Source organism: Pteronotus mesoamericanus, unplaced genomic scaffold (assembly GCF_021234165.1).
Source record: "Pteronotus mesoamericanus isolate MK-2021 breed Mesoamerican mustached bat unplaced genomic scaffold, CSHL_Meso_final contig_130, whole genome shotgun sequence".
In the NCBI taxonomy this organism is placed as follows: Eukaryota; Metazoa; Chordata; class Mammalia; order Chiroptera; family Mormoopidae; genus Pteronotus; species Pteronotus mesoamericanus.
In genome coordinates this window covers 16,837,138-16,861,361 of record NW_026555060.1, presented here as the reverse complement: position 1 = coordinate 16,861,361, position 24,224 = coordinate 16,837,138, and the positions used below count along the sequence as shown (strand labels likewise).

Here is a 24,224-nt window from a genome sequence, read left to right as displayed (position 1 = left end):
AAAAATATATAAATGTTAGGTAAATGAGATTTCTCTGGACAAAGAACATACCAAGAAAATAACTATTTTGTAATAGTGAAATGAAATAAAAGTTTTAGTACTTGAAAGCCTTTGGGGCATGTTAATAAATTTATTTTTATCCCCAAAGTACTTCATGTAATACTGAGGATATGTCAAATTTGCATGTTAGGTTACAGTCACTACCCCAGAGAAAATGTTTCAAATTGTGTTGTCCAGAGAGTCAAAAAATTCTAAATTCAAAGTTGTCATCAAGAAGTTGCTATTTGAATTGCACGCCGTTTTATTAGAGTGGTATCATAGACATTTATCACAATATGTTTTCATGAGCCATTGAGGTATCTTTTTTTGATTGAAAGTTCTGAGACGAATAAAAACAATGCCTAAGTATGACATTAAGTTTCAGAGAAGGACAAATGAAATAGTAGATAGTTTAAAACATCACTGGCTAAAAAGCTACATCTGCAATTCAGTTTGTTCAGAAGCCAGTACCTTAGCGTTCTCACCCCACAGGCATTATCCTGGCCTTTTACTTTTCCTTCATAATAGACAGCAGCATAAGTGCTGTAATACAAATTTCAAAAGGAACACATGTTATAAATGACTTGTTAGACATTAAATGAATTTAGAAGACAAATTAGGGGCAGCCCCAAGTTTCTGGAAACAGCTCAAAGATTTTTATGGACTTCACTGCAAGCAAAATGCAATTGATCACATTTGCAAAGATTGGAAGAATAAGCAACTGCCAAGAAATACTCCATGATGTTAGAGCAATGATTTTCAACTGGTGAGCTGCAAGAATTTTAAAAACATGCAATGCTTGACTATTCAGTCAGGGCCACCGACTTTTTTCCCCTTAGATTGTCAAATAAAAAAATGACAACAGCCAACACAGCAATAGCTATCCAGTGTGAATGAATCAAAACTATAACTATTTTTTTTGTCAGATTGGCCAAAATTACATCTTTTGGTGTGTTGCAGAATTTTAGTAATTAGTTTCTGTGCCATGAGATGAAAAAGGTTAAAAATTGATGGTTTATGCAGTCAGGGCCTGCAACACTTTATTTTGAATACCTCTGTGATAGTCAGTCTTTTACCTTTGAAGGAGGATTTGAAGATACCTAGATTAAAAAAAAAGGCAGGACTCTAAAAGTGTGTGTGTGCGCGTGCGTGTGCACACATTAGCTTCTGGTTCAAACACCAGTTCTGAAGATGATTATTGCCACATGGCAGGTAACAGACATATCCATGCCACAAGACTACGGTTTCTCAAGAAGACATAGTTGTTACTGGTTATAGACTCGCTGAAAACAACTACCACCACCACATACCATGCACCTAGTGTGGCAGACACTGTGCTAAGTATCTGAGTTACACTCCTCTGTTTAATCTCTAGGACGCCACAGTTAGGTGTTGTTATTATCCCTACTGTATAAATGAAAACACCGAGGCTTCAAAGGCCAGAAGTCACATGATTAGTATATGGCAGGTCTGAGATTTGAACCTGGGTTTGTCTGACAGTGAACTTCATGCTCTGACTACATAGTAATTATCCTTATAGCTCTGCTGCGACCTGGGAACACGTGCTCCACCAGGAAAGCTTGTGCTAGAATTTATCCAAAAAGTGGGAGTGAAGAGGAGGGAAGGAGGAAAAGAGGGAGGCGGGGTGCGGGGGAGAGAGAGAGAGAGAGAGATTGCTGCTCCCAAGGGCAGTTTCATTCTTTCCCCGGGTGATTATGAAGGAATAGTGCATGCTGAGGGGTGAAAATGGAAGAAGTTTCTAGTAGTAGAGTGTGAGTAGGAATGGGCCTTTTTGGGGCCAGGCAGAAAAAGACCAGAGAAGGCAGTATAGAATTAGGAGGTGTAAATAGATAAATACTCACAGGTCAACACCTAACTTCTAGCATGTGCAAAAAGATTCTGAAATGTTGCTATATCTTAAGCTGAGTGACTTTAAAATCAGGATGGCAAACACTGAAACTATTATACAGGAGAGTATTTATAGTAAAAGTGTTATATAAATAGCTAATCATCTTCATAAGATAAACATTCCTATATGTTAACTGTCAATAATCTGGTCACGGTACTTTTTTAAAAGCCCAGCTAGAGGTGATTTGCATGTCAACTGTGTTTTCGTCATTTCCTGACTATGCATCTAAATATTTGGCCTTGATGGTAAGAACTCACAAATGTTAACCTTAGGTAAGAAAAATTACCTGGTGGTATTTCTTCAGGATGTTGTGCATTTCAGCCACATCTTCACTCGTAATGGTCTTGATGACGTATCTTTTGTCGTAGGATGTGTGGAATCGAGCTCCGCTGCGTGCCTGGGAGTCGTTGGGAAGGGGTGCGCTCCTGGTCAAGGAATTCTTCCCGTTGGGAAAGTGGGGAAGAGGGAAGAGAACCAATTAAAGACATGGCTTTCTGATTTCCAGATAATCTGTTGTCATCACAGATTTTTAAAAACATTTGTATTTGGAAGAAATTGGTAAGCCGATGACAACATTTTATATCCATCATAACTTAAGCTGTTAGTATTTCAAATGGAATAACAATATCTTGGGTCTGTACTATAATTCTAATGCCCTTAAAATAGGCTAATGTCTAGAACTACAATCAAAGTTATTTTGTTCACCTTGCAATTTTCCGAGTTGGACAGAAGCCTACATTTTCTTCTGAATAAAATAAGACTCCAGTTATGAAAGAAAATGTCACATCACTGAGTGTTTCCTTAATGGCAGGTATCATGCCTAACATTAAGCACAGAGTAGGTCTCCCACTTCTGGTAACAGCCCCCATGAAACAGTTACTATGAATATCATCATCATTTTACAGATGAGGACATGTAGATCAGAAAGGGTTAATAATTTGGCAAAGGTTGTACAGCTAGTAATGGGGAAGCGCTGGAATTCCATCTCCGACGGGGCTGGCCCAGAACCCAAGGTCTCAACAGTAAACTCTTAGTACTTACTCAGCAAACTGCGCTGCCTGTGGCATGCCCTGGGAGGAGGTATTCTACAATAGCTCCTCAGAGGACTCTAATTTGATCCATCTTCCACCATACCCCCCGCCCCTTGCCATATTTGAGAATGATGATCTTCTGGGGGGTAGAAAAAGAGGGGCTCTGAGCAGGGGCTCTTCTAGTGCCACTTCATTCCAGTATCTGGGCTCCTGCGATAGGGCACTCACTCTAGCGAGGTAAGTCTGCCCTCTCCTCCTGTGCGACTTTCCTGGTTGAATCTTCTGTTTTCTTAGAGCCTCCAGGAGACACTCGCCTCCCCAACCTTCTTACACTGGTCACCCAGACTACCAGGATTAGCAAACCCCTAGCATCTGAGGAGCCTGGTCTTCTCCTTTGCAGACTGTGCTCTTCAGTATTGACTTCCCTGTTCCAGCTGGCCCCACTGGGTTGCATTGGAGGGATTCAAAGGCAAAGACACTTTTTCTCCTTTCAACTTCCCCTCTAAAAGTGGGCATTCAAAAGCCCCAATGAACCAAACATTGCCTTGTTAAGGGGGCACAGATATCTTTAGAGACTTTCAATGAAAGAGTTCCTTTCCTGTCTAGTATATTCTGGTCTCTTTAATTCTTCCTTCCCTTCTAGATGCGACCCAGTAGGATTTGGCCATATAAAGTGTAATTGCATCGCGGTGGCGCATGGAGGTCCTCTGGGAGCAGAAGAAAGCAGCCTATGAGCTCATTCTCATTTCGAGGGTGGGCCCTGGCACCGCCTATCAGGCAGACCTGTCAAGTACAGAGCCAATACTGCAAATGAATTGAATTTGCTTTCCTTAGCTTATTAGAAAACTGGAAAGAAGGAGGGAACAATCAGTGTTAACTCCCAAGGACTTTAAATAGCAGCATTTGGCGGTGTTAGTTTATTCTTAAGACAACTGAAATTCATTAAATAAAGTTAAAATAATGAAAATGGCTATATTAATAGGAGTTTAATCCTCAATTATGCTGCCTTTAAAAATGTCCTTTATACTGATTTCTCCTATTAAGAGTCAGTGAATGCCTGCCCGCTTTCAGGGTCTTAAACACTAGTCAAAAAAATAATTGTTGTTCTTGGCTAACAGTCTTAAATTAAAGGAGGAACAACCAACTTTATGACAGGCAAACATATAAATTCTGTGCAACTGATAATATATGTAAAATAACTTTTGAGGAGAGTGGGAAATAGTAAAGGATAATTGTTTTCAGCAAAGGACAGAATTACAGCAGCATCAGTTTTTCCAGATGGTTTTCTTAGGCATATTAAATATGAAGGTGTAACATTCTGTAACGGACCAATGGGACAGCATAAAATTCAAAGCTGCACAGTCAGTGGTTCTCAAACTTTAATGAGCAACCAAATCACCTGGGGATCATGTTAAATTGCAGATTCTGGTCCAGCAGGTATGGAGTGGGGCATTTGAAGAAGCAGATGATGCTGATACAGTGTATCTGCGAACCACATGTGAGAACCAGGATTTTACTGAACTGTGGCTATGATGTGTTTTGTCTGGTGCAGGGTGTGCAGAGTCTCTGTGTTGACTGTGCTGTAATTACAGATTTGCCTGCATAAACGTCTTTCCTATCATATTCTGTCCAATTCTGGTTTCATTAAAATGGGAAACTTTACAGTAAAGAATGATAATTTATTGTACTCGGTGTATTAATCCATGAAAGATATGTCTAACAAATCTATGTTCAAGCAATGTATAGATTTATAAAGGCTTAGAAATGCATACTAACAATATGTCATAGCTCACATGCTACCTCCTTCCAAATTCTTTGCCTTTCCTTTCAGTTTCAAAGACACTGATCAGTATTTATTACAGATTTTCTATTAGGATATTGGCCACATCTTAATCCTGGGATATAACAATTTACAAATTCTAATCTTGGTTCTGCTTCAGTTGGTTCTGCTACAATCACACGAGTGGTCCCATTCTACGATACCTACTTCCAGAATGTGGAAGAATATTTTTTAAAGGCTTTTAGTGGTCAAATAATCAGCAAAGTCAGGAACAGATACCTTGTCAAAATTTAGAATGTACCTTTTATAATCACTATGAACATAAAAATATATGAATCACATTTACTGAAAGCCTTAGAGAAGCAGAAAACCAGAAGAGTAAGCACAATTATATGCAAAATGCATGATCCTTGGAGTGCTTCTAAGGCCTGGAAGACTCCAACTCATTATTTCCTATTTATTTTCATAGCATTCCTGTGAGACAAGAAAAGCCAGGTGCATTTTCCTACTTGAAGATAACAAAACTGGAGTTCAGTGGAGTCGAGTAATACGCCTACGGCTCCTGCCTAAAGCTTCCTCTGAGGTGACCAAAAAGGGCAATTTACAAAGACAAGGCTAAACTTTTGCCATCACTGAATATTCTAATCATAGACCTTTTGCAGCCTTTAAAATAAGGCAGAAGTGTTTGTTTGTTTGTTTGTTTTGTTTGTGTGTAAAGGCAGGGTGCTAGCCCAAGAACCTGCTTTGCCACTCATCTGCCCTGGGATATGTCACAGCATCTTTGAGTCTCAGTTTCTGGTTTTGAAAAGTGATGGAGAATAAGCCCACAGGAGAGGGTGGGCTAAATTAGATCTCTACTGCAGGCCTTTTATAGCTCTAAAAATGTATTTACTCTCAGACACAGCACACTGCTCTGGAAACTGCTGGAGAGCGCAGACCTCAGAAGACAATTCGGTATGTTTCCCAAGAAGTCTGGTCAGGAGAGAGCACAGCCATCATCTCGGCGGGGGCATAATGATGGTTTAGGACATCTGGGCCAAGATTAAAGAGATGACAATAGTTCTTAGAGCAGCATAAAAATAACACTTCATAGATTCCAGATGTACTTGGGGCAAGAATAAAAAAATGAGCTAAGGAAAGGAGGTCATGGGTATGTATGGAAAATAGTGACTAAGCAGCCTAAAAACAGTCTGCAATCTAGTAAAATTGAATATGAAAATTCTTCAGTGTGCTTTGTTCTGTCACAAAGGAAAAATGAACCACAGCACCATACAGGATGCTTGGACAAGTTTGGGAGGCCCAGAGAACGCTCTGAGAAGGAGCAGAGCTTGGGCGTGATCTTGGGAGTGATCTTCAGGAGCCCCCAAGGGATCCCTCTCTATGTTAATAAATCTCACAAAGAGCATGAAAGGTGCAAGCAAACTTGGAGATTACTCCAAATCACTCAATTTCCAAGTCAGAAAGCAGAGATCAGAGAGTGGAAGTGACTTGCCTGTCTGAGTTTGTTATCGTGTGAGCGGGACAGTGCACGAGGAGGGCCTGGCAGGGGCCTCCCCCGAGCAGTCGGCCTCCGCCCTCCCACCGTCGCTGCCTCCCGCCTGGGCCCGAGAGTCTGGTAGCATTATGATGGGATTGTTCACATAGATTTTTCTGCGGTGACAAACACCTTCTAATCACAATTTAATGCCTGAGCAAGCTGGCAAGGAAACCAAACCTGTCTTTATGCTTTCAGTTTTGCCTAGTAAAACATGTAAAAATATTATCAAGAACAGCCTCAGTGCTAATGTAGTCAGGGTCCTTAATTTACACTTCCAATAGCATGTGTACAGATATATCTTGACTCTTTCCAGAACTGTTCATTACCTGACTTTACCTGAGGCGAGTAGGAACAGGAGCCATGTTCTCTTGAAGCAAGAGCTGTGGCAGATGTGTGTTTGAGGGGCAAAGCTTTAGGGCAGGAAAACTATATGCTACTGAGGCCGGGTTGTAAGAGTCAGATAACTCACGTAGCCCAGGGCTGACAGATGCCCAGCACTCAGTATTTCCTACAATGCTGTGACTGGGGTGACAACGTCAATCCTAAGAATTCTTCACATCTCTCACCACTTGGCACTGTTCATCTTGTCTGGTTTAGTTAATTCACACGCCTAAGAGTGGCTGGGGGTCTTCATTTTCTTTTGGTAACTGGCTTTTCCCTTTAGAAGACTGTCCCATCCTCTGTCTTTCCCTTGTTAAGACTGTGTGGGTTTTCTTGGCTGCCAGAGCTGAAAGGAGTAATCTTTTATATTGGGAATGCTGAATTCTATAATATTAATTGGGAGAGAGGGACTTGGGAGGAAACAACAGGGCAAAAGAGGTTAGACAAAATTCGCACGGTAGGACAAGATTTTCTTGGAACAAAGAAGGTCTAGCCGAAGGCACCGTGTTAAAAAGTTCTTTATCTTAACTACCCTAATGTAAAAGGCTAAGTCTGAGATGAAAGCCTGATCCAACCAAAGGCCTAAAAAGTGCCATTTAAAGGATTGGTTTAGTCATCTTCAAGGTAATTCCTATTTCCAAAGTAAAATGCTCACTTGTTTTCCTTTTTTTAAAAAATGTTCATTTTCAAGAACTCTTACCCCTACTTACCTGTCTGTCTTTATGAGATAGCTGCCAGATAAAATTACCTAGTGAAATCTACCTAGGGTTTGGAGACATCTACTCCCATTAGAAAATAAATTCCTTGTCATGGACAAAGCTTACAGAATAATATGTTCTGTAATATAGTGACATTTTTTAAATTCAAAATCTAGGATTTGGAACTCCTCAGTTTGAGAAGTGTGAATGTGCAGAAGAAGTGCTGTGGATATTTGGGGTCCACAACACAACATAATACAAAGGCAACACAGGGCCTACTCAACGTGTGAAACCGTCCACTGGCCTTCTGAAATGTCCTAATACACCTTGCCAAGTTGAGAAGCTGTTAGAGGAACACATTCACAAACTCACTAAATATATACTCATCAGTATGTCCTAAACATCAAAACCATCTCTCTATATTAAGTTTAGTTTATTCATATTTTCTCAGGCACATATTGCCATAAGCAGAGGACTGATGATGGCCTTTCAAGTTTCAAATGGTACTGATAATGAAGACAGAAGACAGTAGAACATGGTATCAGACATAAGAGCCTCAGAAGTCGACTGTGTGACTTTGAGCAAGTCATTTGAACTCTTTGTGCCTCAATTTCCATATATGTAAAAAGGTAATAAAGGATGATAATAATCAAAAGTTTGTTTGGGGGTTTAATTAGATAATATAGTACAAGGTTTTTATAATAATGCCTAGAATATAGTAGTACTACATAAATTCTAGCTATTTTATTATAAAAAGCAAATTTCAACTTGAAAATGAGAGATGCAGATCAATAGTAACAAAGAAAATAAAGAAGAACTTGTTGAATGAGTTCTTCCCATTTGCTCTGGATTACTTTTCTCCCCACCCTGGCCAGGGCTTGGTTTATATCCAGTGAAAATTGTAAGCTACACATTTTTCTCCCCATTCACTTTCACAGGCTATTTTCTACTGTCCTCAATTATAACCACTTATGTTTGTAAGAGAGTATTTAACATGTGTGTATCAGGGAGGGGCAGGGGAGTGAGCAGGCGTGGGGCGGAGTGAGACAGAGGGCTTGAGGAGAGAGATGAGGGTTTGAAAAAGCAACCTGGGAGCTGATCATCTAAGTCATTTGTGTAACCTGCTGGGCTACCACAAAATCCATATTTCCTTTCAATGCAGAGCCTGAAAAGACTTTAATTCAACCTTTAAATTATAGATGTAATGGAGATCTGATAGTGTCTTGTTGCCTCCACTGCCCGCAATAGTCACTCATAGCCTGTCTTTACCACCTTTCTTTCCTTTTCAGGACTCTGGGTCTCAGCATACACAGCAGAAACAGATCGAGCTAGCGTTCAAGTCAAGGGTAATGAGACCCCTCAGTAATCCCCATCCCCCACTCCTCACTCGGTTATCTGATTATATGCAAAATAAAGATAGTGGCACTTAATGGTTTCTAGGTTTTCTTCTTGCTCTACTAACTAGTATTCAGTAATAGTTATTGCTGTTGGTCTGTAGAGACTTGGGAAATGGATAATGATTGACTATTAGTTTGGAGAGAAAAATCTAATCATAAATGTAAACAAACTGTAAAAAAAATGCTCTCTTCATTGGCTACCCTTTTCTTCTACATTTTGATAGTCTCATATTAAAAACTATGTAATTCCTTAAATTTACTTGCTCTAAGTGGAAAAACTTCTATCATAGCTCCCTACGCTCAAGAAAAAGGCATTCAAATCAAAGATGGAGGAAAAAGAAAGTCTCTTATTGACTAAAAACTAATCTTAAACTCCAAACATTCTTCTTCCTAAAGGTTTTACTGAGTTATAATTCACATACCATACAATCCACCTATTTAAAGAATACAAATCAATGGCTTTTAGTACATTTGCAAAGTAAAAAAACCAGCACCACAGTGCATTTTAGAACATTTTATCACTTCAAAAACAAACAAACAAAAATAATCCTGACAAAACAAATGAACAAAACATAAATAGCCTCATATAAACAGAGAACAAACTGACTGATGGTTGCCAGAGGGATCGGGGTTGCGGGAATTGATGAAAAAGGTGAAGGGTAATACGAGGTACAAACTTCCAGTTTTAAAATAAATAAGCCACAGGGATATAATGTACAGCAGAGGGAATATGTCAATGATATTGTAATAACTTTGTACGATGACAGATGGTTACTAGACTCATCATGGTGATCACATTGTAAGATACACAAATTTTAAATCACTATGTTGTACACCTCAAATTAATATAATATTGTATGTCAACTATATTTAATAAAAAAGAAAAAATAAAAAGAGAACCCATCCCCATTAGCACTCTCTCACTCTTCTCCCCCAACTCCCTAACTAATAAATGACTAATCAGCTTTCTATCATACATGTATTTGCTTATTCTGGACATTTCATATAAATGCAATCACACAATACACAGGTGTTTGTGACTGGACCTAACATTTTTCCTGAAAGTCCCCTGGGCCACAGCACCAGCTGTAGACCCGGGGCTGTCTCTGGGTCAGTAAATATGGTGACGTTGTGAGTGCTCTCTACTCAATCCAGTGCAGTGCACATATTACAGCCCCCAAATGTGGCTTCTTAGGATGCTCCTAGTCTTGCTGGGGAGTTGAGGATCAAATGAACTGTTTGAAAAAAACACTGAAGTTCTAGGGCAAAGCTGTTAGATGAAGGGCATGTAAGAACATGGTAATTTTTAGTCCATTTTTGCCTATTTTGCCACTTGGGAAGTAAACATTTTTCACCACTTCCATTTTCTATAGCCAAATCCATTCTGATCTTACAATATACCCTCTCAAATCTCAACAGGTGCGTTTGAACTCTGGCTCCATCTCAGTCTTCAATAGGAAGTAATGAGGGATGAAGCTCACCCTTCAATGGCCTTCTTTCATTTATAATTGGAAAAGTATTGTCTTTTCCCTTAAGAAAGGATTAATGGTCTATCCTTCCTCCCCACTCCTCAAAAGTCTGCATTGAAGATGTTTATTTTTGCAGTGGGGTGTCCAGGATTAGTGAGGCCTCCAGAAGGGTGAAGAAAATTTAAAGGTCAATTTAATTAGCTCATTCTTACCACCAATTTTCTGTACCTCTCATAAAAATGTCATGATTTAGTAACCATTACGGTCTCTTGCACATTTTTTAAATACCCAAGCATTCTGAACATTTAATTCTCTTGAACTACTCATATACTCCTTATGTACATTTTTCTCCTGTTTTTATTTTGATGTGAATTTGTATTTCCATAAAAAATTATGTATAAAAAAGTTTGTACTTTCAGTCAACAGAAAGGCCACTTAAAATCAATGGTGCCGTGCTCAAATGTGTAAAAGCCACCCGCTTACAAAGGGACATGTCAGTATTGAGTGCAAGAACCGAAGTGGCAGGCATCTACTTGGGGTGACTTAATAAGAGAGTCAGAGATTTGGCAGCTGGAGGGCCTCAGAGATAATCACGTCCCTCTCCCTCATTCCACAGATGAGAAAACGGAGACCTAACAGGACTAAGTGATTGAATTAAGTCACAGCATCAGTCACCAGCCTCCTCTCAGGAAAATCTTCTTCCTAACCCAGGCCACCTATTTCATGGACTTGAAATCTGGAAGCCAGTCACTGTCCTGCTGACAACTCAGGGTTATGATTACATGCCTCAAATCACACAGACCAGGAGTCAGGAGCCACTGCCCAGACAAGGCTGCTTCCTGGGTTTGCAATGGACGTATCTGAGCAAGCACATTCGGTTCTCTGACCCCATCAGCGAGGTAAAGGCCAAATGCTAACTTAAATATCATCATTAAGATTTTATTAAATGCCTACTGCGTTCAAAGACCTGTGCTAAGCTCTTGGGGAATTTCAAAGAAAGCCTAAGCTGTGATCCCAGGCATAGCATGGCTTTCGTTATGGAGAGAAGCAAGACACAGCGATTTAACACTTACCAATAATGAAAGAGCTTAGAAAGTAAGAAAATAAAAGTGAAAAGTAATGGCCAGCAAAGAAAGAAGCAGAGTTGCAGGAACTTCACAGAATACTGTGAAATCTCCTTTAAAAATCTCAGGTTGGTACTTGACTGAGGTTACAGTGCTGGAGACCTGGCTCTGGGCTCATGATGAACAAATGCAGCATCTAAACCGGACAGGAGCTCCGCTCCCTGTGCCAGCTCTTGGTTGAAAATCACAAGTCTCAACCAAAGTCAGTTCAGTGGCAGGAAATGCAGGCAAACAGAAAGCCTGAGTTCCACGTGGAGTGGGGTTGGGGGGAGGCAGGCAGCCTGTGATGGGGATAGTCATTGGTTCAACTCGTAAGAAGAAGCAGAAAAAACACAAGAAAAGCCTGGTGACGCTGATGGGTTGGGAAGGAATTTTCCCAAAGGTCTAACAAGAGAATCGTCCAATCTACGTGGAACTCCTTTGGTCTGCAGCCCCGGAGGGGCTTCCAACTGATGTTCATGTTGAGGCTCACAGTAGCTAACCAGGGAGGCCAATAAGTGTGAGGAGAAACTTTTTAAGAGTGGGCTGAGCAAACACAAGAGACAATTACAAAGAAATAAAAGAGCTTATCTGGTTCAATGAGTAAGCAAACTGAGGAGGTGACAGTAAAGTAGGCTTGTCGAGGAACAAGTACCTCTGTGCTAATCACCCCCAGATCTGGGCCTCTGCTCCAGACCCCAATCCTGAGCTCCACCTGGGATGTCCAACTGCATGATGCCCAGCCTCAAACAGGCACCTCCAGGTCACCCCCACATTCAACAGGCTAAAAAGTCAACTTCCCCTTCCTTCTTTCCTCTGCAGCGCCAAACTCCCCTCCTCCAGTGACAGGCACCCCTGCTCGCTCAGGGTCTCAGGCTCCAACACCTCTGGCTGCTGCCCTTTGCTCCTATGGCCCATCAGCCACCACTCCTGTCACTTTATTTTTCTCCCTGTCTTGTGAAGATGCTCTCTGCTTGGCCCTGTCAGCACCAAGTGTCCTGGTTCATGCCTCTTCCTCACCTGTTGGGATTGTTCGTAGCCTCCGAATTTCTGTATTTGCCTTTTACGCGCTCTATACATAACTGCCTCACTTAGCTTTTGAGAGTCAGGATGTCACCACATTGCTCCCTTGAGCAAAACCCACAGCGCCATTCACACGCTGAAGGTTCTGGCTGAGGTCTTCAGCCCAGTTTCCACATTTTCCACTTTTCCATCTTTATCTCCCACAGTCACTACCATCCAGTTGCTTCATTTTCCTGAGCATCCTGGCCTCCATGTTTTGGCCCAGGAGGCTCACTTCTCTTGGTATGCTCACTAGTCCCTCTCTTGGGTGAGCATTTCTTACTGCCTGTCCAGAGTTCTTCCTCCAGTGCCTATCTACTCTGGGCCTGCAGTCCAGGGAACCAGCTAGACTCCATTCCTGCCCTCAGAGAGCTTAAATTATATTTGGGAAATCTGCATTTGAAAACACGGAGATAGACTTTATATTCTAGAGATTCTGGCAGATTTCCCCCCCCAAAGTTTAGTATACTCTGAAGGTCTTAACGTTTTAGAATTTTATTTTTAAACCTGAAACAAGAGCATCAGAAGTTTAAAACATTAGCTCTTAAAATTAATTATTTTAAAATTAGAATTCTCTGTTACAGATACAAAGAAGAAACTGCATCAAATGTGAATAATGAAGGATTCTAATTCAGGAGACACAGTAGGGGAAAAGTAAACCTGATATTATCCTCCACAAAGAACAAGGAGGCTAGGTTTCTGGTGTATTTAGGTTTAACTGCGTCATCTCTATCCTGCACAACTTTTTGGTTTCTGGTGGGTAATTCTCTCCCACAGCTCAGGAACTTTAACTGAAGCCTCCATGTAGCTCCTTGAGGCCTGTTATAAGAGGGTCTGATTCTTATAGACAGGAAAGCAGATTTTCTTGAAGAACATTAAAAACCATATGTCTGGGTTTCTGTAAATCCTGTTAGCATTTAATACCAACTCTGGAATATCACAGTTAATAACAACAACAAAAAGAACTCCATCACCCTTTCTTCTCTTCTGAGCTTCCTACAACGTCTAGCAGAGCCTGGTATGTAGGTGGGCGCAAACAGACACACATTGAGTTGATAATTGTGCAGGAAATCATCAGCCTAAAGGGGACCAGAACTGAAGGTGGCAGAGTTGGCGGTTGAAAGAGAACTGCAGCAACAGTGACAGTGGAGGCCTGCCTGGGGGCAGTCATCTTCAAAGGTAACGTACCCTGTAAGTGTGATAAGGGCGTCACATCAGCCCTGCAATGATCAGAAGAACAAAATTCAACTTTGAACATATTACAAACCAATGAAATAATTTTAAAAAGCGCTAATAATTTGAACAAAGTTCTGAATCTGGAAGCCCTGAGCACGCACACACAGAGGTTTACATATATATGCTGGGTGGTACTGTTATTAATGATGAATATTTTAGAACTGTTGCTTGAATTTGTCTTTAACAGCAAGAAAAAGAAGTTTTCTTTTTAAAAGACAAGCAAGGAATCAAAACCAGAGAAAAAATACAAATATTCATGGGACACCAGGAAGGCTTTCCAGTTCCTTTAAGTTCACTAGCAGAGGTCCGATGAGGTAGGCCAATTACTGAACTATGTTCCGCTTTCATCAGAGTGACCAATAATGACTTATTTCAGGTGCAGGAAGACGCCATCTGCGCACACAAGGCAGGTCAAGACCATTTATTCATTGGCCTTAATATGAAGGCTTGAATACTAAATGAACCAGACAATGGAGCTCCTTGTGGCCGCTTGATTTAAAGCTGTTACATTCAAGCACTTCAGAAAAATAAACACGGCAAGGCAAAAGCAGCTTGAGAGGCCTGGTCCCAGTTGGCAATTCATGCAGTGCCTCCAACAGATGACAAGACCCCAGGTTACTGATTCCACTTTTCAAATCAGATTGGGAATTGGGTACTACATGTGTCAACTGACAACCTGTTACTAGTTCTGGCCCTGATGGGTGAAATGTCTGGCCACTAGTGAATCGAAGTGCCAAGCAGCTGAGATGACAGGCCCCTCTGCTCCCCGCCTAGTCCCCCTGCGGCCTCCGCGGGACCGTACCGCTTCTGCCTTCACCCCTGCACTGTGCAGGGGCCGTCGAGACGCAAAGCCAAAGCCAGTGTTGGCACAACTTCCTCTTTTTTTATAAATCAAGTAGCCAACAAAGTGAGTTGAGCCCCACATTTATGATCTTGTCTTTGGTTTAAACTAAGGTTTACAGGGGTTGTTGTCTCACCCCTGTTGACAATTTTTTAAGAGGTATAGACATTGGGAAAGGAACATAAGATTGGGAAGGAAACCAGTACATCTCTGGTTTACTAAAGTTACTTTGAACACCCTCCTTTCTTTTTTTTTTCTTAATAAAAATACAGTTGTCAAAGAGAAAGCAGTAATTTAAATGCCAAAAGCACCAGGCATAGCTGAGGAAAGGGAGTAGTGTTCAAATGATTAATTATATTCACACTGGCTCTCCTCTATACACTCTCATGCTAAGAGCTCAACAGACTTGCCAATTAGTTAGTGTGAATCATCCTCCACTTGCCTAATTTGCCTTCAAAGTTTGTACTTAGCAATTTTCACTTACTTAAATATCAACTTACATGGTTTTGGAAGAGAAGGAAAATTGCTCATGCCTTCGTATTTCTGCAACTAAACTGGTCTTTATAGGAAATTTTAAAAATTACTTTTATCTGCTGTAGTGCAGAACTCAGGATGTAATGGGCCAATTTTAGATCTCATTGAACAAGGCTGATTAGGAGAAGACATCAAGGATTTCATTTTGGCAAATGAATCGAGGAATCTAACAAGATCCTATTGCTTAGGTCCTCAAAGTCAGTTTCTGTGAAATGCCAGTGTAACTCCTTTATTTAACAAAAAAAAAAAAAAGAAAGAAAGAAAGAAAGAAAGGAAGAAAGAAAGAAAAAAAGGGGGAGGGAGCAAAGGGTGGAACACATGAGTAATTTAGCACGGAGAGTCAGCCATAGGAAATTCTGGTTATCAGCTGATCACCCCTTTTTAAAGTACTCAGTTTATTTTCACATGGGCTCTTTAAATGTAATAAGAGTTCTAAAATAATGTGGAATTATTCCTTTTTATTTTATACCAACCCTTTTTACTATTTTGATTGTATTCTTTAAAAGTGACTTATTTTTCCAACAGTACATTTCAAGTCTAAGTTTAAGTTCTTTCTCTCTAACACATGAAGGTCAAACCTCAACACTGCTGGCTCCACCGCAGTTTTTAAAAGCAAACCGAGTGCCCACATCCTCCCTGTCACACTTCCTCTCAGCCCTCTCCAGGGCGCACCAAAGCCTCCGCTCAGAACCTGGCCCTTGCTGGACACTCAGCCCTAGTCTGCAGAGGAAGGAGTGCCACCTGTGACCACAGCACTGCTTTTTCCAAACACAGCAGCAGGAAGGCTCCTCAGGCCTGGGTGAGCCTGTGAGCAATTCTTGGAAACGTTCAACAGCAGGTGTGGCCAGAGAAGGGTGGGCAGGCCCACAGATCTTTAGGAAAGTGTACTAACCAAGCTGAATCGCCTCAGAGACCCTAATCTTTAAGGCAAAACACAGGGTAAGCCGCGCTAATATTCAACTTGTAAAGTCATTCAGGGTGGCAGTATGGCACTTACTGCAGGATAAATTAATTAAGCTTTCCCATTTAGGGGAAAAGAGAGAAAGTGTTTGCTAGATGTAAATGATTTAAAATACGTCAGTACTCTCACAGTAAAATGGCCAGACTGTTGTAAAAGACGAGAAAGTAGCCCTTGCATCTCCTAACATAGATTTTTGCTCCTAAAAAAAATTAAAAAAAAAAATCCTTGATTTTTCTAAATCTGGCTGGCTGTATAAACATTAGATAACCAGTGTCAGGTCCCTTTGTAGGAGGGTGACTTTGGGTCAGAATATATGACAGCACCGTAACTTCAAGTTTAAAAGTAAAAACTAAGAACCAGGCAAATAGAGGGAGAAAAGCAACAATGCACATGTGTCTGGGGTGGGGTCACAAGAGCAAGAGGGTGGTGCTCCATGGGACTGTGCCTGGAACTGGGGAGCTCCTGACGGTGACAACAGTGAAGCCGTCCCTGTGCCATGCCACACTGCAGTGCACAAAGTGTGGCCTCTGACAAAAACGCCATGGGCAAGAGTCAGCGTTGGCCAATTTGAAAAGCAGCAAGTCAGCAAAAACAAGAATCAACTTCTACGATTCCTAAGTGGCCTCTACAAATATAGGAAATGCAAATTCAAACTACACACATACACACTTGAACAGGCTGGTGACACACTTGATGGAAGGAATCAAAAGGACTTTCTGTTGGCAGAACACGTTCACCTGGAAATGAGAGCATTATAAAAAACTCTCACTTGCCTGCTCTCTTCCCGAAGAATAATTTCGTTTCCTACTGACTACTGAAATCACATTATATAGGGGTCCCTTAACTGAAATAACCCTTTCAGGAAAAAACATTGAAAATTAATATATAAAATAACAATTACTATTATATAATTACCTCTAATGACAAAAGTATAAGTCCTGTTTTACAGAGCACAGAACAATGAAGCCCATTTGAAGCAAACATCACAAAGGCAACTCACCTGGAAATCCTGATCATCGATTCCAAACCTCTCCCGCAGGTTTCGGAAAACCATCGGGCAGTATTCCTTAAATTTGAAATGGCTCGGCATGTTTTCTCTGAAACAGATATTGTGGAATAAAGCTCAGATATACAGAGTTAACCAGACTTAAATCATCCACCACCTAGTTCTGTGAGCAGCCAAAGAAGTGCCCACAGAAGGCACAGAGGTTCTTCACAGAACAACTGCAGTGGACCGCTGAACACCATGGGGGTTGGGGCGCTGACCCCCACCCACAATTGAAAATCCACCTGTAACTTCGATTTCCCCCAAAACTTAATAGCCTACTGTTGACCTGAAACCTTACTAATAACATAATCAGACAATTCACACATACTTTGTGTTATTTATTACATACTTTTACAATAAGCTAAAGAAAAGAAAATGTTATTAAAAATGACAAAATACACATACATATTTATTTTAAAAATCTGTATAAGTGGACCCACACAGTTCAAACCCATGCTGTTTAACGGCCAAACATACAAACCACAAGATCCAGGGGACAGAAGGGCCAGACTGATAACATTTGTGTCTCTCACCATCTAGGAGCATTTGGCCCACATGATCTTTTAATCCTGACTACAAGCTGCTGCCTTTGCCTCGAGGAAAAGGAGGTGCACAGGGAAAGCCACGCTGAGGAAAACAATAGAGACTGTGGACACTCGGGAAGGGCATCAGAGTGAGCCACAAACAGTGCTCCCCACACTCATCCTCAGTTATTATACTAGCGGACATAAGCTCACAAAACAAGACAGCTCTCACTCTCTGAATGACATATATATATATATATATATACACACACACGACAACAATTCACATAGAAAAGATACCCTCAAATGGTCAGCCTCTACAGGGGGTGTCCAACCTTTTGATGTCTCTGGGCCACACTGGAAGAAGAGTTGTCCTGGGCCACAAATTAAATATACAAATACTAATGAAAACTGATCAGCAAAAAAAAAAAAGGTTTTAAGTAAATTTACGATTTTGTGTTGGGCCACATTCATAGCCCTCCTGAGCCGCATGTGGCCTGTGGGCTGCAGGTTGGACGCCCCAGTGACACAGTATTAGGAGAAGATTTAACACATGAGTTTCTCATTAGAACAATGGCCCCATTAAGAAATTTCAGAGCTAATCCTTTGAATAGGATTTGAGGTTCATCCTACTCATTGAGAACTGCTTTCTCCTTTGTGTTAGCACACACATTCTTCTGTTGTGGTGCTTTGCACACCAAATCACAGTAATTTGTCTATGTGTCAGTCTTCAACCCCCTGCCTGATCAAGAGCCCCGTGAAGGCAGGGCCATTTCTTATACTTCATTGTATCTCCAGCTCCCAATGGACTGTCTAACATAAAAGGGGCTCCATGGTGACATCTAAAATGACATTCCAATGAAGGAGAAATAGTCTCAATGCCCAACATGGCATCCAATTATGTTTTATAAAAATGCACCTTAATTCTTTATTGTTCTATGAAGTCATCACTTCTGTTCATAATCATTATGAGAGTTTTATTTAAGAGAGCTGAGGTCCATAACTGCTAAAAAAAAAAAAATCCAAGCAATTTACAGCTTGAAACATCTAAATTGTAATGAGAATATCACATTTAATATATAAGATATTCATAGAAAACAATATGCCATATGGCAAAAGGATATTACCCAAGGGGGCCTGCTGTTGCTTTTCTGAAAATGACAGATGGTTATGTTTATCACAGGATTAACTTCATCAGCAAAACTTTGCACCTACCCATTGAAAAATAATGTGATTATAGAAATTCACAAAAATTATACTCCTGGCAGCCATATCAGTCCTAGAAAAGGCTATAGTTCTACTTACTTGTTAAAAAGGTGATTGTCCACCTTTATCTTTGAATAGGCTTTGAAGTCATCTGGCATCAACATAACAGGGATTTGAACATGGCTCAGTTCATTGATCTAGAAAAAGATAAAATAAATAGCACCGATTATTACTCTCTAGCTGGGAAGTACTTGGAACTTTCAACCCCACCCATTAACTCCAGGGATGGGGAAGTGGGGTGCTGGAGCAGATGAAGCACTACGAAAACTCTTGAAGAACAAGAGCTGATGAGCTTCCTGGTTGGTGAAGACACCCACGTGCCAGGAGAGTGGTGCACCCCAGTGCCAGGGGGACAGGAGCTCCTGTGCTCTGGACCCATCTGGGCTCTGCCTGCCTTATGCACCTCTTCTTCTGGATTCTTTATAATATGCTTTATGATAAGCTGGTAAATATAAGTAAATGTTCTCTATGAGCTGCTCTAACAAATTTATTGAACCCGAGAAGACAGTCTTAGGAACATCCAATTTGTAGTGAATAAGAAGCACAAGTGGCAACCTGGACTTCCAAGTGGCCTCTGAGGGAGAGCCCTCTTACGGGACCGAGCCCTTAACCTGTGGGGTCTGATGCCGTCTCCAGGGAGAGTATCAGAATTGAGTTCACTGTGTACTGGTTTTCGAAAAAAATATATGTCAAATATAGATAGATGATAGATAGACAATAGAGAGTGTATGTGTATTTACCAGAACTATTTTTCAAAAAATAGTAGCCAAATAAAGGCTTTTTCATATAAACAAAAACTGAAAACCTACCCATTTACAACAGAATTTAAAGAAACTTGTAAAATTTAAAGCACATTATTTAGAGTCTACGGATATACTTCAGAAAAAAGGTAAATGTGTGTGGAAGATCTGGGGTACAAAAAAGAATCACTGAGCAGATAAATAGGTAAATACATAGATAATATAGGTAAACATGCTTAATTTCTGGAATTAAAAAGGATGGATATAAACACTGGATAGCCACAGCGTTTAAGCTGGGAAGCAGATGGTTAGAGTTGCAGTGTTCATGTATTGTTTAGGAAGAGAGTTAAGTTGTTAACTTTAGACTAAGTATTAAGATAAAATTTTTAAAGACAAACATTAAAAGAACAGAAACAGTATATAACCTTCACACTAGCAGAAGAGAATACAAATAAAACTAATGTTTAAAAAGTACTCAAGTAAGAAGAAAAAAATAAACACTGCAAAAGTGGGACAAATAGAAAGTAAATGACAGAAACAAATCTGGATTTGTACATTATCACGATAGGCATAAATGGACTTGCAGTTAAAATAAAGATTGTCAAAATGAATGAAAAACAACGATAAACCATGTGCAAGGGACGTAATACCTAAAACTTAACTCAAAAAGGAACAAAAGCTAAGCAACAACAAAAAAATAGATTAAATAGTACTAAAAATTATTGAAAAGCTAACTTGCCTTTACTGATCGTAGATAATCTAATAACTTTAATATAAAAGCACTGTTAAAGAAGGTTTGTACATAATGATAAAAGGTTCAATTAGCCAGAAAGATAAGATTCATATTTTGTAAGTACTTAATTAGCCTGAAAGTATAAAGCAAAAATTGTTCAGATGTCAGGGAGAATGGACAATCCATCATTACAGAGGAAGATTTGAATATGTTCTGATTGATAACTCAGACAAAAAATTAAGAAAGATATACATTCTTAAACAACATATTGTACATTATTCATTCAGTATTCACTGCACACCTACTACTGCCAAGTTGTTATTCTAGTTGCTTTGGATATATTGTTTAACAAAACCTATTAAGATGTCTGTCCTCCTAGAGCTTATTTTATAATCAGAAAATAAAACAAACTTAATAAATTACAATGTGGGCAGTAAATCATCTACTATGTTAGAGAGCTATGGAAAAAAAAAGAAAAAGAGCAGGATAAAAGAGTAGGACATGCCATCGTACATGAGTGGGGGGGTCACTGATAGATTAAAAATAGGTTCAGGTCGAGTGGGCCAAGGTTTGAAAGACGTAAGGGTTATCATTCTAGTGCAAAGGCCCCGTGGCAGGGGTGTGCCTGGTGTGTTTGGGAAGAGGAGACCAGTGTGGCTGTAGCAGGTTACATATGGAATAGTTACAGCTAAGGTCAGAGAAGTAAAGGCAAGTAGGTCCTATAGGGCTCTGCAGGTCACTGAAAAGGCTCTGGCTTTTATTCCACACTGTCGCATGGCTCTGGGTGTTAGAGTGGCATCACTTAACTTAGGTTTCAAAAGATTACTTAGGGTTCAAAAGATTACTGTGAGGGTGGGGGTGAAATGGGGGTGGAGAAGGGAGAGGCACAAGTACAGAAATAGGGAGGACAGTTACAAGGAAGTATAGCAATAGCCTGTTTTGGCCTGGCTGATCACAGTGCGGCTGGTAACAAGGAATCTGACTCTGGATATGCTGATATGCTTTGAAAGTACAGCCAACATGATTTCCTGTAGTCCTGAATGTGGGGTGTGAGAACGGCAGGAGCCGAGACCCACTCAGAGGCTTTGGCCTGAACAATCAGAAGGATGGAGCTGCCATCAACCCAGTTGGGGCACTTCTCACTGTGTTCATTTTTATGCGTTTGATTTTTCAATCATGTTAAAGAATTGTCTGTTCTAAAAATTAAATACTTCAATAATTTTTTTAAACTATGGCAAAATTAAAAACATATATGCAAACTACCAGGCATATTTTATAAAATAAATATATTAATATTTTAATATAATAATTAACACACACTAATTAGTATATAATTATGTTATGTTGGACACTGCACAAATACTCAGATCCTACAATCAAACCACCCTCATTTCCTGATCCACTTTGACTTTCAGGGGTAGCACACATTCTTACACAACTGCTGAGAATCCATCCAGCTTCCCAAAGATATCACGTCACTAAAAGGAAAGTAGTACAACCCTAGTTGAAACTGTGAACTCCCTCAAGCTGGTAGGTTGCATGGTATCCTAAAGATATTGAGTATTTCCATGTTGTTCTTGAAATTTTAAAATACCCTGTGGCATGCCTGCTGAATTTGCTGCGATGCTGTAGGGCACCTTGGCACAGTTTGGGAAGCACAGATATAAACAGGGCAGATGCTTCAAACAGCAAATGAGATAATCAAATTATGGATTAAAATAATCAGAATAATACCTTAAAGTACATTGTAATGGATTATAACCTGTAACCACTTTATAATATTCTAAACAACCTTAATTGCAACCTTACCTCATAAAAATCCTTACCTCATAAAACCGGGTGATTTATATCAACTTTCCATGCAAGTGGTTTTCTTGAGATAACTGTATCAACTGCATTTGTGCAAGACCAAATTATAATTCTCTTCCTATCAAGTTATTGTAATAACTTAACCAGACATCACATTTAGCCTGTTCTGTATTAATTAAAATCTCCCTCATGTTATGGTGAGTAAAAATGTATGAAACTCCTACTTAACAAAACTCTACACTAATTTAAAATCATGTCTCCCATTCAGTTTACTCAAGTATCTTACAATACTGAATAATTCTCAGAGTGTATTTGTGAAAAATTTAAATTTATATATCTTTATACTAGCACTGGAATATCAAAGTTTTAAAAAAAATTTTAAAAATTAGACAGAATCAGAACTAAAACCCAAGCCTTGTGACAATAAGCATAAAGCTGATGACAATGAATTTTTCAATATTTTATGGAAATAAAAGTATAAATAAAAACAAAAGTGGTTTACAGGGTAGCAAGGAAAATTAAGGAGTAATACATTTTATACTGCTTTCCCTAAATTATACAGAAAAAAGTTGGAGAGAGCATAATAAGTGATTTTTCTCTACTACATATATGCTTCAAGTGATTACTGAGAAAGCAAAACCCAATTTGGAAGTAGGAAAAGATATTTTTTGAATTCTTTTTGCTTTATACTTTCTGCTCTGAAAAATGTTTCATGGGAAAAATTATGAAAACCTTTTGCCAAGATGGAAGGTGTAAATCTAAGCGTTTCCCATATCGATTTCTTCCATGAGTACAATGTGTGAGCATCCACGCTAGGTTGGGCACTGCCCAAACGCCAGTGTTCACCCTCACATTGCTTACAGTCTGGAGGGGCACACACATTAACTGAAGATCTGCACAAATGTAACATTTCAACAATGACAGTGTCAGGAGGCAGAAGGACTTCAGGATGTGAGCAAGCATGACAGGCATGGGACAGGGCAGTGATGGCTGAAGGTGGGGCTGGCTGGACTGGAGCAGAAGGAGGGTGGGGAGGGGTGCCAGGAAGTAGGGTCGCAGGTACAAAGGCCCTGTGCAGGAGGGGGCACAGTTAACTGGAGAAATGAAAGATTAATGTAGTAGGGAGGGCACGTGACAGGTTGGGGCTGAACAGTATGCCTAGGAGGGCTGGAAAAGACCACTGGGGAACTCTATGAGAGGACGGTAGCCTGGCAAAGAGTCAGGGCAGCTGAGATGAAGGAAGGAGGTGCCAGTGAGACTGAGGTGGTAAAACACAGGCTGTGTGGCAGGAAAGGCTGTGATTCCATTTAGAGGTAGAGCATTTTCAAAGAAGAGTTCAGTTTTGAACTTGTTAAATTGGATGTGCTCCTGAGACATCATTAAGTGTTGATGTCAAGTAGGCAGGTGGACATGTGGATCTTAAGTTCCCAAGGGAAGCAAGGGCAGGAAGTAAAAATATGTGTGGCTGTATAAGACATTAGTTCCTCCTCAGGAGTGAAGGAGGTAACCTGGAGACTGGACAGAATGAGAGGGCAGGAAGGCCTGGAAGCCATCTTGAAGAAGATCAACCAATTAATAGTTGGAAGAGAAGGATGGCACTGCAAAGGAGAAAGGGAGGAACTATGAGGTAGACATGAAGGCACTCAAGAATAAGATGGGATGAACAGTGTTGAATGCTTCTCAGAAGTCAAATGGGAACGTCTGCTGGACTGAACAACACGGAGGTGTTCGGTGATCTTGGCAGGAGGAGTTTGAAGAAGCAGAGCAATGGAACCAGACTAGAGTCATTTCAGGAGAGCAGGTGAGGTGAGAGAATGCAGACACTGAATCTGGCTAGTTTTTAAGAAGTCTGGAGAGGAAGGAGAGGGGAGAGATAAAGAGGATGAGAGATGGAGGAAGGGCCTGAGAGAGAATGGCTTTTACTTCCATGCTCTTCCTAAGGAGGTAGGAGGGAAGGCGATCCAAGCATATGTGAATGAAATGACTCTGGGGAGACAAGTCCTCTATTAACCAGAGAAAACAAGGACAAGAGTCGTGCACAAGGGGCAGAATCTGGCTGAGGGAAGACAGCAGTTCCGTTCACTGGCTCCAAATTTCTCTGGAAGTAGGAGCCACGGCCATGTGCT

The 24,224-nt window shown here is 40.4% G+C and overlaps 1 protein-coding gene across 1 annotated transcript in view; it reads right to left on the bottom strand.

The window, feature by feature from the left end:
• The window catches only part of PIP4K2A (phosphatidylinositol-5-phosphate 4-kinase type 2 alpha), a 156,495-nt gene that overhangs the window by 42,991 nt on the left and 89,280 nt on the right, over positions 1 to 24,224 (bottom strand). Inside the window, exons 2-4 of the mRNA XM_054592749.1 lie at positions 18,856 to 18,953; positions 16,979 to 17,075; positions 2,235 to 2,387 (exon numbers count right to left, since the gene is read on the bottom strand). Coding sequence (XP_054448724.1) covers positions 2,235 to 2,387; positions 16,979 to 17,075; positions 18,856 to 18,953 — 348 coding nt within the window. The remainder of the gene's footprint in view (positions 1 to 2,234; positions 2,388 to 16,978; positions 17,076 to 18,855; positions 18,954 to 24,224) is intronic.